The sequence below is a fragment of the Parathielavia appendiculata genome (genome assembly GCF_033297405.1).
Source record: "Parathielavia appendiculata strain CBS 731.68 unplaced genomic scaffold N657scaffold_3, whole genome shotgun sequence".
Lineage (NCBI taxonomy): Eukaryota > Fungi > Ascomycota > Sordariomycetes > Sordariales > Chaetomiaceae > Parathielavia > Parathielavia appendiculata.
Genome location: NW_026944222.1, coordinates 1,309,565 through 1,327,537, shown reverse-complemented (window position 1 = coordinate 1,327,537; position 17,973 = coordinate 1,309,565). Strand labels below are relative to the sequence as shown.

At 57.1% G+C, this 17,973-nt stretch overlaps 5 protein-coding genes across 5 annotated transcripts; 2 read left to right on the top strand and 3 right to left on the bottom strand.

The window, feature by feature from the left end:
* The first annotated feature begins 1,041 nt into the window (after nucleotides 1-1,041).
* On the top strand, nucleotides 1,042-2,848 carry N657DRAFT_282272 (uncharacterized protein). The gene is made up of 4 exons (XM_062786617.1): nucleotides 1,042-1,332; nucleotides 1,391-1,671; nucleotides 1,849-1,932; nucleotides 2,015-2,848. The coding sequence occupies exons 1-4, from the start codon at nucleotides 1,188-1,190 to the stop codon at nucleotides 2,564-2,566; spliced, it is 1,062 nt and encodes a 353-aa protein (XP_062649682.1). The 5' UTR covers nucleotides 1,042-1,187; the 3' UTR covers nucleotides 2,567-2,848.
* Nucleotides 2,849-3,895: 1,047 nt separating this feature from the next.
* Nucleotides 3,896-11,278, bottom strand: N657DRAFT_568473 (uncharacterized protein; the record flags this gene model as incomplete). The annotated part of the gene is made up of 2 exons (XM_062788594.1): nucleotides 3,896-6,613; nucleotides 6,668-11,278. The coding sequence occupies 2 exons, from the start codon at nucleotides 11,276-11,278 to the stop codon at nucleotides 3,896-3,898; spliced, it is 7,329 nt and encodes a 2,442-aa protein (XP_062649681.1).
* A 661-nt stretch (nucleotides 11,279-11,939) lies between these two features.
* N657DRAFT_642660 (homoserine O-acetyltransferase) lies at nucleotides 11,940-14,303 on the top strand. Its single transcript, XM_062792387.1, has 3 exons — nucleotides 11,940-12,258; nucleotides 12,376-12,766; nucleotides 12,819-14,303. The coding sequence occupies exons 1-3, from the start codon at nucleotides 12,216-12,218 to the stop codon at nucleotides 13,843-13,845; spliced, it is 1,461 nt and encodes a 486-aa protein (XP_062649680.1). The 5' UTR covers nucleotides 11,940-12,215; the 3' UTR covers nucleotides 13,846-14,303.
* Nucleotides 14,304-14,366: 63 nt separating this feature from the next.
* On the bottom strand, nucleotides 14,367-15,416 carry N657DRAFT_678938 (uncharacterized protein; the record flags this gene model as incomplete). The annotated part of the gene is made up of 6 exons (XM_062796123.1): nucleotides 14,367-14,392; nucleotides 14,477-14,630; nucleotides 14,687-14,912; nucleotides 15,106-15,161; nucleotides 15,230-15,267; nucleotides 15,326-15,416. The coding sequence occupies 6 exons, from the start codon at nucleotides 15,414-15,416 to the stop codon at nucleotides 14,367-14,369; spliced, it is 591 nt and encodes a 196-aa protein (XP_062649679.1).
* A 1,111-nt stretch (nucleotides 15,417-16,527) lies between these two features.
* On the bottom strand, nucleotides 16,528-17,370 carry N657DRAFT_535040 (phosphatases II; the record flags this gene model as incomplete). Its single annotated transcript, XM_062787768.1, has 1 exon — nucleotides 16,528-17,370. A coding segment is annotated over one exon (843 nt), but the record flags the coding sequence as incomplete, so codon positions are not given.
* Nucleotides 17,371-17,973: the final 603 nt, after the last annotated feature.

Below are 17,973 nucleotides of genomic sequence, written 5' to 3'. Positions count from 1 at the left end.
AGGTAGCGATTCGGAGTAATGGGCTTGCGGAATCAGGTGTCGGCACAGCTGTTGCCTGATTGCTCCTTAAACAGGGATTTTGTGCAAGATACGAGGACAAGAATGGGTTGCAGGTCTGAAGCTGGTTAGAATGTATGTGGGGGAGGAGTCTCGTGATAGGTTTCGTTGGAACGGCATCACTCAGCTCCCTTTCGTAAAGCCAGAATGTACCTGAGCAACAGAATACGGGTACGATTGAGGTTTTTACCGCCATGAGATGCGCCGAGAATGCCGGAAAATCGGCATCGGTAGGGAGGAGGGGATTGAGGACCATTTAGGTTGTAAAAGCCAATTCGCGGATCTAGTTGCACGGGGAGTGAAGATGAAGATGTGAACGTTCAACTTCCGCGAACCTGGCCCCTGCACGGATGAGCTTGGCTGGACGCTATGTTATTGTGCTCGGTGGAGGTAGTGACGCCATCCTTTGAATGCGCCTGTGCCGCCCTTTTGGCACCGGATCCCTCGCCGCAAACACACCATGCCAGACACCTCGATGGGAAGGAAGACAAAGCTCCAGCTTACGGACATCCATGGACGACACGTTTTTTCCCAATTGCAAGCGATGACAAGGTAGCTTGGCGCCTGAGCTCGGACCATCATCTCGAATCCTGCCATCTTCGCCGTCTCCACTTCCAAAAGGTGCCGGTCCCACCTCGTTGGCTTCCAGCAGTTCCAGGTTGTTTCTTCCCGTCGGTTGTTTGGACCAGGCTTTTGGCCAAGCTTATCCCGCTCGCAGGCCAAAACCACCCTTGGGTTTCTCATCAACTTTTTTTCACCCTCTTCCGCCCTGTCTCTTGCTCCGTTTCCTTTGTTATCCGTCTCTCCGGGTTCGCCCTGGCTGGCTTTGCAGAGTAGTCGACTTCGATCCTAACTTCTATGCGCGGCCCTACCATCGATTCGCCGACATCTCTGCCAGAGTCCAACACCTCGTCCAGTTCATCCACCGGCCTCCCTGACTTCGACATGGCCGCCTGAGCCGCGATTGCCACTTCTCCCATGGGCTGGTCGACCGAGCCGCTTCCGTAGCATCTGCCTACCTACTCTGATTCGGCCAAAACGATTACTGTTGCGGATTGAGAACCATCACATCGACCGCCGCCATCATCTGCGTGCAACGCCGACAACACCACCCATCGAAATTGCCGACCATGGCAACACATCGAGCCGCCCTGCTAAAGGCAATTTTCAGCATAGCTGCGCTTGTCCGCCGTACGACTTGCGCCCAACTCCCGAATGGGCCCTCAATCCCCATGGAGTATTGCGCCACCGTCAATACGGCCGACATGGAACCTCGTGAGTTGCTCTTCACAACCTTGTTCAGCCTACCATGGTACTAATTACCTACCTCTAGTGAACGCCATTTGGCAAAGCGATGGCCTCTGCTTCGGTAACTGCACCAACCTGAAATACGCCCTCGCCATCATCCAAGACCATAACTGCTGGTGCTCGAATCTCGTCCCCAACACCGCCGACCAAAAGCCTCTCACCGATTGCCAGATGCCTTGTCCTGGCTTCCCCTCAGATTATTGCGGTGGGGATGGGCTTTTTGGGTATATGCAGGTCGCCGGGTTCAATCCGACGGGGACCGCGCCTCCAGCTAATCCCAGCACCACAACACCACCATCTAGTTCCGTAAGTCATCCTCTTCGAAACCCTTCCCCACCCGCCTGACATGTGTGCCCGACCGTCCCGAGCACCCGTTTGTCTTGTTGAGATATTCCGTCCTGCCTATCTTATGGGCTTTCCTGACATGTCAGCTGTCCTGGCTCCCGGGCCATTGTAACGAGTTAAGCTGAGACTGTGGTGCAGAGCAGCACCGTCCAGCCCACCACAATCGTGACTTTGTCCGAGACGTCGTCCACCGTTTCGTCGTCTTCTTCTGCTCCAAACACTGTATGCTGTTGTCCTCGCGGGCCGGGCACAATCTTTGGTACCTTTCTCTGCCCGAGAGCGCATGCTGACTATTTGCTGTCAGACTAGCGGTACCTCGTCGCACCCACCCGTCTTGGTAACTGTCACGGCAGACGGAACCATCAGAACCGTGACTGCCACCCCCACGCCGACTCATGCCAACAACCCAGCTCTTGCCGACAACACAGGCTCCGCGGGCCTTCAGGCCGGTGCCATCGTCGGTATTGTCGTTGGCGTCGTCGGCGGCCTCGCCGTAATCGCCGCCTTCTTATGGTTATGGTATTCAAAGCGAAGGAGGCAGAACCAAGATGATACCAACGGTTTTGCCTCTCCAACAAGAGGCAGCGGCTCGCCTGGTGTCATTGGAACGCCCAAAGCGGGCGAGGTCAGCGAGATCCGGTACCCCGGAGCTGCAGATTCACAAAACAAGCGACGCAGCCATCTGATGCCTGTCGATCCCCGGCTTGATCCGTTCGCCACAGGCCTGTACGTCGCCGACCAAAATTTGAGCCGTGAGAGCTTCACCTCGCTCCAGGATAATACCGACTATTCGAGACGGGTACACCAGCCGCAGAGGGTGTTGAGGCCCACAAATCCAGATCCGGATGACGATTGAGACGATACGCGAAGTCTTCCTTTTTGACATACATTTTGCTGCATTAGGACGGTCCTTTTTTTTTTTTTTGGTTTTGCATCTGCATTTCAAGATACCACGGCGTTCACAGCAAGGGCATTGCAAGATTCAGGGTCACTGAGGGCGGATTGGGTCCTCACTTCAGTTAGGGAACGGATCATGGGGAAACAAACTGGATCGGGATGGGATGGCTCATTCATCTCCATGGTACTTGAGGGCTAGTTGCGGAGGAGTTGTTGTCGCCTTTCCGCTCTGAACTATACGACGGGATTGTGCATCCAGATGGGTTTACGGAACGTATTTACATGAGCTGGGTTAGGGAAGCGCCGAGCGCCGGCAGGGTGTCTATGATAGAGCATTGCGGACTGCTCCTCTTGATGCCTACGATGATAAAAGTAAGCTGATGATTGAGCCTATACGCGCATTAATGATGGATGCCAATGCACTCGAAACATTACATCTTGATCTGCTGAAGCTGCTCCAGGCCCACCATTGAACTTGCAAATGCACTCTCGCCACTTTATATTTTTGTTACGTCTATGTCTATCAACAAGCTGAACGTTGGTACAATGTCTCTAGAGTTTTCATCACGTTGAGGCGCTCTTCAATAACACCATCAAGGCGTGAAACGCGTCGCGTCGGATTGGTGAAGAAACTTGAAGATGAGAAGACCCTGACTTGACAACACCAGCAAGATTGTCCTTTTAGCTCACCCCACATAATATAACGCCTCTCTAGATGCAGGAATCCTCCTCAATATAGTTCTGGTCCATGTATCGCAGTTGTCACTTATAAACGCCATAGCTTCTGCCCCAACATCGTCGATTCCGCTTTGTACCAAAGTGCCAGTGACCAGCCAGGAACATGCGGCGAAGCTAGGGAGTCCGTCACCGGAAAGGACTCGCTCTCACTCGTTCTCTATTGCCGCTCGCATGCATGATATCCTCGAAGGTATGGGGAAATGGTTGATAATGCAATGTGAATTTTGAGGCCGCATCATGGCCGACCGTTCTTGATAACATCTGAGGCCGAAAGCAATGATATGGAGTAAAAAGTGCAAAGTCTCTTGTCGAAATAGATCCGCCCTCCGAGAGCCTTTAGGAAAATTCGCCTGGTGGTATGTTCTTTTCTCAACCTTGATGGAGACTGACCGGAATAGTAACTTGTATCCGTGTCCGTGCATCCTCCACAATCTGGTCCGACTCGCTCGCAATCTCGTTTCGGTCTGCTGTCCTTCTCTCCGTCGGCAAATCACCCTGCCAAAATTCCTTGTTTCGTGACATAGACATGATGGTGGCAGATCGGCTTTTACTAACGCCGCTGCCGCTTGTCCTGATGACTGCCACCGCCCGAATCAACGCCCTCGCTCCGTCGCTTCCTTGCTCTGTCATCTCCCCCACGCTCATCGCCCGGTCTCGAAGACCTCGAATCCCTCGGCGGCGCATTACCCCTTGAAGACCCGCTCCGGCCATAGTCCTCCCCTCTTCCTCCGCCTCCTCCACCACCTTCACTCCGGCCTCCATGAGACCCTTCACCCCTGCCACTGCCGCCCTGTCCTCCATCGCCCCTAGGCCCCGATGGACCAACCTCACCGCGATGGCCGCGATGAGAACTCGACTCGCGTGGCGGCGGCAGGTCTCGTCCACCAGGGATCGGCTCCCGGCCGCCACCTGTAGACTCCCGCATTGACCGGCGCGAGTCCCGTTCGTCCCTGTTGCTGCCGCCAGGCACACCTGACGGCGCCCCCGGGCGTCTGTCTCGGTGGTCACGCGAGTCCTTGGACTCAACACGGTCACGATCGGGCGTACGCTCCCGGCTGGTGCGCCCAGACGCGCGGGTGCTGCGCTCCGACCGATGGTGGTCACGACGGCTACGGTCATGGTCGGTCCGGCTCGAGCCATAGTCGTCGCCGTTGGCAGGCGGCCCACGGCCGCTGGTATCGCGGCTGTCACTGACGACTTGAATCGGCTCGGGTCCGCGCGGAACACGGTCTTTGCTCATGTCGCGCCGGGATGAGTCCCGGAAAGAGTCGGGCGGTCGCTCCTGGACCGGTGTCGTCACGGGTGAGGCGCCCGCCAGTATCTGGGCGTCTGAACCCGCCAAGTTGGGCCGTGATCGGGATATCCGCAGGCTAGGACCCCGGGCATTGTCGGCAGAAGCTTTGTCAAGCATGTTCTGGATACCCTGGAGCTGTCTACCACCTGGTCTCATCCGGTCGTTGCCAGCAGCAGGGCCGGTCGGTGTCGACGAGAAAGCGGCCCTGGGCCCGGATGGCGTCGACCGTGAACCCGAGTTGGGTGCCGACATGGGCAGTCGATCGGGCGTGTGCATGGGCGGGCGTGAGTGGGGTCCCGGTCCCGATGGCTGAGCGGCAATCTGGTTGAGACGATCCGGATGAATACCCGCCGGTCCTGTGGGAGGAGGTGGAGGCGGAGGTGGAGGTGGATGCGGCGGAGGTGCCTGGTTGATTTGACGTATTCTGTCTGGGTGCACACCGACCGCAGGTGGAACAGCTGATGTCGGCGAGTTCAGGTTCCCGCCGTCATAGGGACCACGGCGTGAGCGTGATGCTGAAGGGCCTGTTGGCGGGTGACGCTCAGGAGTAGGCGGGCGGATGGGCTCGAGCGGTGGGAACCTGTTGTCAGGACGCATCGGAGGGCCGGTTCTAGCGGCATTCCGCCCACCACGGCCTCGCGGGCCCGACGGCGCATCAGGCGGCATGTCGATAACTGACTGAGTGGCGCTCAGCCGACCGTATTCAGGATCTTGCTGATTGAGTCTACCGTGGTCGTGGCCTGGGCGGGACTGAGTGCCGTACGAGTCTCTCGGCCCAGCCTTCTTTTCTTCGCGTTCCGCGTTTCGATCATGTCGTGGAGGTGGCGCTGCAGGTTCGTCACGCGGGGTCCCGGGATGGGGCGAGTGTCGACGCCGGCCATGGCGATCGTCGGGGGCATTGTCGGGTTGCGGCGCGTTCGCTGGCTGGCGGTCAGATCGTCTTGGCGATTCCGCCCGCGGAGGCCGCTCACGCGGTTGATCTCTCGGCGAGGGTCGGGCTGGAGGCTCTCGTGTTTCGTTAATCAGAGCAGCTCTGGCGGGGTTAAGAAACTCCGGCCGTTCACCAGCGTCGATGATGCGTGCGCGCTCTGGATTGATCGGGGGTCCTTGTGAGGTACTCGGTGCAGTAGGAACCGGAGGGGGAGTAGCACGGGTTTCCCTGGCAGGCCTCAAATCCGATCGACCCGCACCATGCGGAGCTCCCCTCTCCCGTGGCGGCGGACGACTATCGGGGCGGCTATCCCGATCGGCGGGCGACGCATGTTCGTGTCGCCGGGGCGGAGGCTCCGCTCGTCCCCGATCCGAGGGTCGACCAAGCTCGCGGTTAGCATCGCGGCTCGTATCCCGTGGGCCGGGCTCGCGCTGCGCAGCATCCGGAGCACGTCTATCAGATGGCATGTCGCGAGGGCGCTCTGAGCGCAAAGCTTCTGGCGTCCGGTAATCTCTGCTCTCTCGAGGCCCTTGGAGTTCGCGATTATCGCGTTGGTGTTGCTCCCGTGAGTCCCGGCCGTCACGGTAGTCACGAGCATCCCGCGAAGGAAGATCCCGCCTGTCCTGTCGCGCTTGGGGAAATCTCGGCATCGGAAGATCGGGCCTGGAGGGTAGGTCTGGCCTGCTCGGGAGTCCCAGCCCTCCAGGCGGGAGGGTTGAAAACTTGGGTGGCTCCTGTCGGCTGCCGGTCTGCGGGGCTGGGAGCGGTTTCGGTGTCGCTGGTCTACCGGCACTGGTGCTTGCAGGGCTCGCCCTAGCTGCCGGAGCGTTGGGCTCCCTTGAGGGTTCCCTGGCTGGAGGTGGTTTTGGGAGATTTGGCCCATTTGTTCTCATAGGTGCACGGCCAGCTCTATTCTCGTCGACCTCTCCATCCTCGACCTCGGAAGGCTTCGAAGGCGCCCCATTAGGCTTGAACGGTGCCGCTGAGCCCCGAAGGGAAGAGGCGGCTGGTGCTGGGGATCCTTTTTCGTCCTTGCTGTCGCTCTTCTGTGGATGGTCAGCATCTGGTTGCCTTGGGAGATGAGGGCGTGCACCTACCACGCCCGGCCTGAATGCCTGGACAAGAACCCATTTCGACTTCCTCCGCTGTAGCTCAGAGTAGGTGGTCTGTGCTGTGACGGAGAGATCGACGCGGTGGCCTTGGGCAGACTCCGGCGCATTCGATGAGGCAGACTCCCGGTCCGTGATAGTCTTAAGCTGCTCCAGGAACTTGTCGGCCATGAAGTTGATGGCAGGGAAGAAGTCAATGACACCCTTGAGGATGCTAATAGCATTGCGGATATGCATCCACTCCATACCATTGAGGCATGATCGCAAGGCGGTATTGAGTTCCTTGTGCCAACGGAACAGGAGGTCTTTGAACGCATCATGCTCGACGAAACCAGTCGGCTTGCCGTCGGCATCAACTGTGGTGGCAAAACCGAGGTATTCCCTAGTTTTGGTACCCTGAAGCTCCTTGAGCCCCAGAGCTTCCTTCTCATAGGCAGCCTTGTTGCCGTGCCACCTGGAGAGGTCGCCAAGGACGAACTTGAGAAAACGAGCCAAATGCTCAGCCTCGCGGACCGTGCATGTGAAAATGAGGGCCCGGAGGCGATTGTGGTTGAAGAGCCGGTCGTAGAGCGACATGAGCTTGAAATTCGGCGTCGAGAACTCGTGCAGGAACTTGCTCAACCTGAAGCAATATTCCGCATCGACAGGCGAGACCTGTAGACGTGGCAGGATGCACTGTTCCAGCAGGGCATCGGCCGTCGCATCGGCCTTCGCGATGTCAGCCGGGAACCAGCTGCTGACCTGCCTGACGATGTGCAGTTTGGTTTTGGAGAAGCGCTCAATACCCTCCTTAGTTTCCTGAACAAGGCGCTGTTGCCGGTTGAGGATGTCTTCCCGTTTTCGCTTCTTGTTTGCAGCGGATCGTGGTGTATCTGAGCGGTCTATCTTGACTTCTTCGGCCTGCGCCTGCAGCGCTTTGCTTTGAGCCTCGTAGCTGTCCTGGGGCCAGACCAAGTTCCCCAGCTGTAGCGACCAGAAAAATACGTAACATGCCGGTGTGAGATACCGCCACGACTGCTGAGGCAGAACGTCAGGGATTTGGTCGATCAGTGGTGCGAGTGCATCGGGAAGCGACTCCGGCAAGCGACTGCTCGCCTTCTTCATTTCTTGACTACTGGCCTGTGTGCCGTTGTTGACATCACCTTGGGCAGGGGTGCCATTCTCCGTCGCGGCCTCCATACTGACATCGCCGTCAGCGTCGGCAGTTGCCTTCAACGCTTGTGACGTGGTATCCTTAGCCGAGGTGGAAGCCTTAGTGTCCCAGCGTATGCTGGCTCGCCGGATCATGAAGGCAAGGTTAGGATCAAGGCCGTAATCCCGCATCAGCTGAATAACGTCGGGGATCAGGCTGTCGAAAGTGTCCGGGTCCAAGTTGCTGCGCAGTAGATCGAGATACCGGAAGAGGACGTTGTGGGCGTCGTCGACGATCGTGGAAAGATACTTGATGCGCGCATTGTCGTCACCGATCTTGTGAATGGCATTCTGCCGATACTGAGCGATGTTGATGAGCAGTTGACCCGCCAGGTTCGACTGCGACAGGGCCCCCATAAGGCGTTGGGCGCTCTGAACCGACGCTGCGCGCTTGTCACCCAGACTGGCAAGAGTTTCGCGACGAAGCAGTTCTCCACCCGTCATGCCGCGCAGCTGCGCATCGTTGAAGTCAAAGCCAGAGACAATGCCACCCATGGATTCGATTAGCTCTTCCAGGATGACGAGGTCGGTCGAGTTGCCGTTCAGCAACTGGCTGTGGACATAGCGGAGAATAGGCGACGGGTCCATATTGGAATAGCGTTCGAAGACTTTGCCTGAGAATCGCGAGAGCGCTTGCAGCCACTTGCTGGTGAGCAACACGGAGGTCGCCTGAGTGCGGCTCCTCTGCTGGCCGCCAAGCGAGCTCAACACGGACCAGACGAGGACGTCGTAGCCGAGATCGGTGAAGTATTTCGCACACTCGACAAAAGCCTCAATTAGGTTGCTATATGACTCGATCTGCTGCAGCGCAACCTTGCAAACGACGCCGGGAGATGGGTAGGCAATCTTTGCAAGGCTCTTGGCCATCTGGATGATGTTGCTATGCGAAAGTCGTTTCATCTTGCTGAGCGTCTCCAACCTCGTTCGAGCAAAGGCCTTCCGGATCGGTTCAAGCCGGGAAGTCGCGCCTTCGTACCACTCTGAGTAGACGATGAACCGAGTCTTGATCGGGTACTGCTTGAGTAAGGTCCAGACGCTGTCGACAATTGATGAGTTAGGCTCGCTCAGACTCAGAGACGGAACCAGCAGGCGCTTGAGCAAACCGAGCCAGCGCGCCACATTGTCGGGGGACTGATCATCGGCGAGGCTCTTGCGGCCAATGCTGGTGAGCTTGGCCACCAAGGAAGCATCCAGCCCAATGTTGACGCCGATGACGTTGAGCAGCGAGTCGCACAGGGTGAAAAGGTCATCCACGGTTTGGCAAACGGGTATGTTGTCGGCCCACTCGTCCCAGTAAAAGCGATATGACGCGCCATCGCCGACATCAGCTTTGTCTGGATACGGCCATCTCAAAGCCCGTTTGACGGGGGGCGTGCTGAGCTTCACGCTCCCTTTAGGCACACCCGACTGGTCGGGGTCGGGCTGATTCTTGGGCGGACATTCCGTCGGGCGCGAAGACGTCGGCTTGCTCTGCTGGTACACGAGCTCAATGGAGTGATGGAGAATGCGGTGAAACAGGGGCAAAATGTCGGGGTGTGCTTCCAAGATCCATTCGTGTCGCCCGATGATGAAGAGGGATTCCTGGATGGCGCCAATCGCGAGGAGACACTTGAGAAGATGCACCTTCTGATCGTGGGGCTCGGGCAACTTCGGCTGCTCTTCCGCTGGCTCTGGCTTGTTGGGCTCGGGTTTGCTAGTGGCATCGCGGCGGCCCGAGGTATTCGGAGGCGGGGGCATATCGTCTGGGAGGGCACCAGCCATCATCAGAGCATTCCTCTCCCCGCCCGGTCGGCTCGCCTTCTCCTTCTCCTCCAGCTCTTTCAATTTTTGTGCCTTCATGTTCTCCATCTCCTCATCCTGAGGCCATATGTGATTCCAGAGGTCGGTCAGCGAGATGAAGCCAACTTTAATGAGGAGGGCGATGAGATAGAGCAGATTTGCCGGCAGCGTGTCTTCGACGTCTCTCGCTTCGGACGTGTAGAAGCGCAGCTTGAAACCCAACATCTGGGCAGCGTCTCGGTTGCCGGGGGGTGGTAACGTCTTTGTTAATCTAATCCAGTCCTGCTCAAAGCTGGCTTCCGGCCCGTCTTCACTTGTCCCTTTTTCCAGGCGCTCTTCGTCGGATGCGGCCAGTTGTCTGCCTCCCAGCTCGAAATAAGCGTCAAGCTTGATCTTGCGCGCCCTGTCCCAAAACGCAATGTCGCGCTTCAGCCGCTGTTCGGCAAGCATGGTTTCCTCCTCATCCGTGGCGTACCAGCCCGGATGGTCTGGCAAAGCCCATATGGGTAGTCCCCCCACGAAAGTATCGCCCGGCTGTCGGAGCTGGTAGCGGGGCCACCACGAGCTAACACGCAGGAACTTGATGAAGAAACGGAATTGCTTGATGAGGACGGCGGCGTAGACATCGAAAGTCACGTCGAGGACCCGTCCGGGATGCAGATCAAAGGTCCCAATAAGGCCCATAACCTTGTTAAACGTGGCCTGCACGACCTCTGCACTGGGCGGCTCAGAACTGCTGGTCGTGAACAATTCTGTGACTAGTTTCGAGAACCCCTCGGTCTCTTCCCGCAATAGGTTGTAGTTCGCTTGGCGGTAGAGCAGGTTCGTCGATTGACGGATACCCATCCTCACAAAAGTGTCGCGGATCAGGTCGAGGTGTTGGAGGATTGGCGGGTCCAATACCAACCGCATGAGCGTCGGAGAGACTTCGGTTGCAATCATGAAGTCGCGCAGCTGCGGCCTGAGTGGCCCCGACTCAACGTCCATGAAGGTCGAGACGGTGTCGAGGAAAAGGGTGTGAGCATCGAAGAGTCCTGCATTGCGATCCTCCTCTGACAGCTCCGGCCCAAGTACCTCTTTGACAACGCTGCCTGCATCAGACCCTTGAAGTCGGCCCTCGGTGACGGAGTGGATAATCTCTTGAAATATCATGACGACCTCGGTAAGGTCTTCATCCTTTCGCGATTGTACGCCATGGTCGACGATTTCTTGGCGGCCACTCTTTGCCCATCTGTTGACGCGGTCTTCAGTGATAATACTGTAGTCGTAAAAGGGCTGGATGGGAACCAGCGGTGTCGCGGGGGCAGCTGGCGCAGGCACGAATGCCGGTGCAGGAGCTGGTATTGTTGCTGCGATGGAAGCTGGGTGTGCGGCCGAGGAGGACGAGCTTGAGGGTCTCGGGAGCGGCGGTGATCTGGGGTCGGGGCCGCTAAAAGATGAATTCGCGGCGCTGGACTGGTAAGAATCGCGACGCTCGCCTCTCCGCGGCCTACCACCACGGCCGCCGCGGTTTCCATCAAAGCTTCTCTCATGCTGCCCCAGAGCTGTATCTGAAGGTCGGTGAGGCGACGGCCTAGAGGGCCCAGTATCGCCAGGACCCCGCTCGTTTCTCTTGCGCTTCGGCGGCATTATCGAGGGGAATCACAGAGGTCGGCTCATTTATCGAGAGCGCGGCGTGCCGCCGCCGGTCGCCGTCTTTTCGCAACCAGAACCCAAAAAACGCTACCTTTGAAAATACTTGGGCGCGAGTTAGATGACAAGATCGTCGATGATGCTTAGGGGGGATGGAGGTATGGGGTGCACGTGTTAAGTTGTTGGCAGTTCGCACAAATGCTCAGGCGAGCAAGAGGGAAATTATATACTGACAACCAAGGAGGATTTATGCTCATCAATTGAGACCAGTGAAAATGGATTTGTTGCTCAAAGCAGCGAACAGAAAATGGATTGGTGGGTTTGCCAGCTGTGAGCGGTGTTGTCGAAAAGTGGGAGCCGAACAATTGCTTCGCGTCAGTCGCCAAATCGCAGCTCTGGGCGTGATTGCTCCCCAACAAACGGGCGGGCAGCCTCATCCGACAAGGCTGCCGAGAGGCTTGGGACCAAAGTAGCAAAAGCCTAATTTGTTGGAGAAATGTTTGGATCAAAAGTACTGATTACACTGTACTTAACCTGATCCAATCAGCAGGTCGGCTGTCCCACCTTACGTCAGGGTGCCTGAACGACGCACAGGCCAGTCAATCTTTTCATGCCCCGACAGCCGATTGCCGGCCACTGAATCGAAAAGCAGCGAAGATGCAGCCCGCAAAGCTAGCATGGATGGATTTCGGGTGAATGGCGCAATCTACGCTTGCGGCTCCGCGACAGATCGCCGCCCCAATGAATGCTTGACGGAACCCCCGTAAGTTACGAAGTACAGGTATCGGCAACTGCAACCTTCTCTATGACTCCTCCCTGTTGTACCCAGTATTTTTGATAGCAAGTGTGCAGCCGCTGGGCACGCCTTCTTCTCCATTCCTCCCCAGTTCATCTCAACCTCTCCCGCCCCGATCAGTCTCTTCTCGCATTCGCCATGACCCCAGATTCTGTACCTAGTGGCCCACGGCCGAATTACGGTGAGTCAATCTCGTTCCTCATCCCGCATCTTTTCATCCATTCCCACCTGCCGTGGACGATTTTAAGACACATCTCATGCTCCTTGCCGAGAAGAACGGTGACTGAATACTTCCAAGAAAGAATCTCGTCGCAGCCCGAGAATCCGTTCGCGGCTCTCATCCCGGACCAGCACATAGCTGTGATCCCGTCATTCACGCTCGAGTCCGGGGTGACCCTCTACAATGTCCCCGTCGCATACACGACCCGTGGCACACTTTCCCCTAATGGCGACAATGTCATGGTTATCTGTCATGCTCTCACGGGCAGCGCCGATGTCAGCGACTGGTGGGGCCCATTGCTCGGAGGCCTTGGCCGGGCATTCGATACTTCCCGCTTCTTTGTTGTGTGCATGAACAGTCTGGGGAGTCCATACGGAACGGCGAGTCCAGTTACGGCCAAGGACGGAGACCCGTCCAAAGGCCGTTATGGTCCCGAGTTCCCTCTGACAACCATCCGAGATGATGTCAGGTAGGTTACCTCCTCCTGCATGGAGGGCCTCGTTCTCACACTACGCTACTAGGCTGCACAAGTTGCTTCTCGACGAGCTTGGCGTTAAACAGATTGCTGCCGTAATTGGAGGGTCGCTTGGGGGCATGTTCGTCCTCGAATGGGCCTACTTCGGCAAGGATTATGTTCGGTGCATCGTCCCCATCGCCACCTCAAGCAGGCACAGCGCATGGGGCATCAGCTGGGGCGAGGCCCAGCGGCAGTCTATCTATGCGGACCCCAAGTACGACGACGGCTACTATTCGTTTTCCGACCCGCCGTCGACAGGCCTCGGGGCCGCCCGCATGGCTGCACTTCTGACTTACAGGAGCCGGAACTCGTTTGAAGCACGCTTTGGCCGCAACGTTCCTGATTCCTCGCGCCGGCAGACGATTCGCGAAAGGCCCTCACCCTCCACCCCGTCCGAGGCTCACTTCCACATCCACAACGACGGGCACAAGTGGAAGCGGAGTCCGTCGCGCACAAACAGCGACGGAGGACAGACTCCTAAATACGACAGCAACGATTCCTCCCATGACCCGCAGTTCCACGGCCCCAAGAACGGCAGCCTCACAGGCGGCGAAGTGATGCCGAAGGGCTCGACCTATTTCTCTGCTCAGTCTTATCTACGTTACCAGGGCGAAAAGTTCGTCAAGCGCTTCGACAGCAACTGCTACATTGCCATGACCCGCAAGTTGGACACGCACGACGTGAGCCGGGGCCGTGCCGGCACGATAGCCGAGGCGCTGGCCATGATCGAACAACCTACTCTGGTTCTCGGCATTGAGAGCGATGGGCTGTTCACGTTTGCTGAGCAGGAGGAGCTGGCCGAGCACATCAAGAACGCCCGGCTGGAGAAGATCGACAGTCCCGAAGGTCACGACGCCTTTCTCTTGCAGTTCGAGCAGGTAAACCATTATATCCTCGATTTTTTGAGGGAGGTTCTCCCCGATATCATGGATAAGGATACGGATGGAGCGGTGGTGGAGAGCTCAGTCGGCCAGCTCACGAAGAGCAGCACGTTTGGTGAGGCTGAAGTGGAGGACATTACAGCCTGGTAGTGCTCTGGCTCTCATTTCCCGAATCAACCGATTCAATCCCGTCCAAGGCTTCCGTGACTCGGTGTCATCGCGCTGAGGTTGCCGATCCCGGAAGTAACCCTCTCCGCCTCAGCCATGCGGCACCACATTGGAGGAGGAATAATGTATCCCATGGCCAGGGAAGCAATGGATGCGGGGAAGGCTTGCACTAGATGCTCGGTCTCCCGCCCCGGCTATAACCACGTTAGCCATGGCGTGGGGAAGATGACTCCAAATCAGCAGCACCCCGCAGCGCGTGGCGCAGAACGTGCCTCAGATCCCGTTTTGGGACGGCGGGCTTATTAGCCAACCTCTCTAACCTGCAGATCATTTCAGACTGCACTGCCTGTTTCAACCCGGACATACTATGTTGTCGATAGAGGAGGCATTGGAAAAAGGACGGACATGTTTAAACGAGAAGAATAGAGCACTTTGACCAGTAAGGATCTTCTACCCTTGAGCAAGTGACACCTCATCCCGATCCTCTCTCCTCTCACCACCGCTCAGCGGTCCTTATTCATTCCGGCTTCTGCCCGTACACAACATGACTACAACGCCACTCAGTCAGCAACCGACCCGAGTAGACGCAACAACGCACATAGAGAGAGCATACGAAGGGGAACAAAGAACTCACAAATGAATAGCGCATGCACCCCGGTATCCGCCAGATCCCGTCTCACACTCGTCAGCAAACCCCTCACCTCCTCCCGCCACCCCAGCACGCCGCAGTACAGCCGCATCGACAGGCCCTCCAGCCCGTTCATGACCTGCCGCCAGTTCCACGTGCCGACCTCTTTGAGTATCGGGTCCCGCGCCCACGCACCAATGGGAACCCTGTACCGCGGGTGCATGACCCCTTGAACCCGGCCTCCCTGACCCATGCTTTTAGTTTCGACCCCGGGTTCGGGTCCCGGCCGAGGGATTCTGCTGCGCCGCAGAGGGCCGTGATCCACTCGCGCAGGGCGTGGTTTAGAGTTAACGTGCCGTCTTCTGAGTAGTAGAGGAGGTTGAAGTCTTGGAATTCGGCATAGCCACCCGGGGTGAGGTTCCTGGGTGTGGGTTCTTGCTGTTAGAGAATTGGCACAAAAAAGGGGCAGATAGTGAGAAAGGGAGGAGAGCGGACTCGTAGATGGTGGAGACTAGCTTGGGCCAGTCGTGGATGGACGCTGCCATGTAGCGGCAGAAGATCCAGTCGTATTTGAAGGCTGGACCCAATTGTCTTCAACATCGTCTATTTCGAACTTGACGTTTGGTGGGGCGGCGGATAGGAAGTTGGCGCTTAGGTCGTTGCCGAGGATCTACGTCAAGATAGGGTGAGGTTAGTCCGGGGATGTTCAAGGGAACTGGCTGGAGGGGATGGACGAACCGTGGCGTCGGGGAAGTCATCCGCAATGGAGATAGCCCCTTTATCTGTATGAGCAAGGATTCCGGATTGAAACTTCGTTGAAGAAAATTTGCTTACACACACCCGTGCCGGTGCCAATGTCGAGGATTCGATGGGTCTTGGTCTGGTCGATCGGAGCGAGGTAAAGCGCCCCGATGAGACGGGTCATGATGCCGTGGAAAAGCAGCAGGCGGTCCATTTACTGCTCGTCATTTGGCCGGGAGTATCCTGATGGTTACGAGTGTGTTAGACCATGACCCGTCACGCATCCTTGAACACACAAGACAAATACGCACTTCCGGCTCGAAATGCATGATAGCGACGACCGTGATCGGACTCGTAGTCGATAACACTGGATGCTAAGGACGTTGCATAGCTGGTATCTGCGCTGCTGGAACCGTTCATGAGTTGGTTGCGACTTGAGATTACGCAAGCGGGACGGTTGATGGGCGTCAGCACTTACGAATGTCATCCGCCTCGTTGACGATCTGAACGAGGCAATGTCAGGTTCAGGTCATAAATAAGATGACAGGGCGGGCATTACGGTGTCATCAACTTCGATCTTCTTCGTCTCATGCACAGTCCATCCCTTGTAGACGGGATCTGTACCCGCACTCGCCTCCTGATCAGCCATCGCAAAGAGGTTCGAGCTAGCACTCTTCGAGAGGAAGGACAATACCAGAGCGGTGAGCAGAGTGAGTATCACATTTGAATCGAGCACGCGAGCGGGGCCGTACAGCAGCGACATGCTAACCATGGCAGGTATTCTTCCTGCATCTGAGGTCGCATCGGAACCCCGACCCCGGATATGGTTTTTGCTCTGTCATTTTCCGTGTTGGCCGATGTTGATGGATCATTAGCTCCATCTATGATCAGGGAACGCTAATCACTAAACAAAGAAAAGCAGAAAAGAAGAAGAGACCAAGGAAGGTAAACCGGTTCCACTGCGGAAGATTACTGACAGTTCAAGGAGCGCCAGGGTGAGGAACAGAGAGTCAGAGGCACAGTTCCTAGGTACCAGCCCGACAGTATATAGCTTCAGCAGCTAAGAGCAACACAACTGCTCTGCAGCGCCATGTGCGGCAGCCATCATACATACATGGCTATCTAAGGTAACAAGTCCTAGCCGTGTGGTGTGGGTATAACACCGTCTCAAATCAAGCCAAAATCCGACCCCCTTTTCTATGACACCTAATCTCCAAACAACAAGCGTCCCGCGGCTTCCGCGTGAGCCATCTCGATCCCTCAACTCCAAGCATGCGTCGCGCCTTGAACTAACTCTCAACGAAAGGTGCAAAGTTTCTGCCCTCATACCGTTCAGCGTCCATCTCCGCCATAATAACACCCCGGTCCTCCTCCCCTGCCTCTCCCACCGTCTGCTCGATCCGCCGCTTCACATTCGCCCCTACCACCTCGCCCCTTTGCTGCTGCTGCTCGCCCATAATCCCGACATCTCCCCTCGCCCTGAGAATATCCCCATACGTCTGCAGCTGAAACTTGAAATCATCACCCAGCGCGACACAGAACCGCTGCAGCTGCATGAATTGCACTGCCTGCACGGTGTCCAGGCCATACACGGCCATCAGATACGCCGCCACAACCGCCGCCGACCGATCATTCCCCGTCTCACACACCACCAACACCTTCCCTCGCCTGCCACTCCCGTCCCTCTCGACCGCCAGGACATGCTCATTCACCCTCCCCACCACAACCGAGAACGCCCCAACCAGCTCCCTCCCATCAGCGACATCAACCCCGCCGACCTCAATCCCCATCCCCTCCACGTACCTCTTCGCACCCGTAACGAGCATCCCCTCTCCGCCCACCCCAGCAAACCTCGCGTCCCGCGCACACAAAACCATGGTGATGCCCTCTCGCCTCAAAAAATCCCGGTCCTTAACGGCGCTAGCGGGACCCAGCCACAGAAAATCCAGCACCTGCTGGGCGCGGCGGCGCGACTCGTAGAGCCATGCAGACGCGCCGTCGCGGGCCGACTGCGGCTGGAAGCCGCGGGTGATGAGCTGTAAATCGGCTTCCGAGAGGCTGGTGGTGTGGACCGCGGCGGGGGAGGGGCGGATGGTCATGACGATGTCGTTCGTGCCGGGTGCGGTGGTGGTTGTTGTGATGTTGGAGGAGGAGGAGTTGAGGTTGTTGGTGTTGCTTCCATTGGAAGGGTTGCGGAGGTTGGGGTGGATGGGTGGTGGGACGTGGATGTAGGGCGGGGACGGGGGCCGCGAGGAGTAGGGTCCTGTTCGGTGGACGGTGGGTTGGAGGGAGTCGTGGAGAAAACTTGTGGTGGTCGGTTTTGAAGAGTCCATGTTGGTAGAGGTGGATGTGTAAGTGCGCTGTGTGACCTGCAATTGAAAGACGTATGCGGCGGGCCAGGTGCGGCCCCGCGCGAGACACGCCGTTGCGGATTGACGAGATTTTTGGCAGACTGGCCGTGATGAGGTCGGTGTTGGTGGTCAGTGTAATTCTGATGGTGATGAGGCGAAACGGAAAGCGCGTGTCCCTTCAGTAATGAGGGTGGCTCAAGTGAGCATCTGTGTGGGAGGGAGAAAGAACACGGTGAGAAGACAGAAACTTAATACATATATATATAACGTGATTCACCATTGACTCGGACACCCCATTGAGTCGGACACATTTTCCGGACTATGCCACTACAAACTGCCAAAAGTCCACCAGAATCTGATGCAATCAATTGAAACTACTCAGAATCGCTT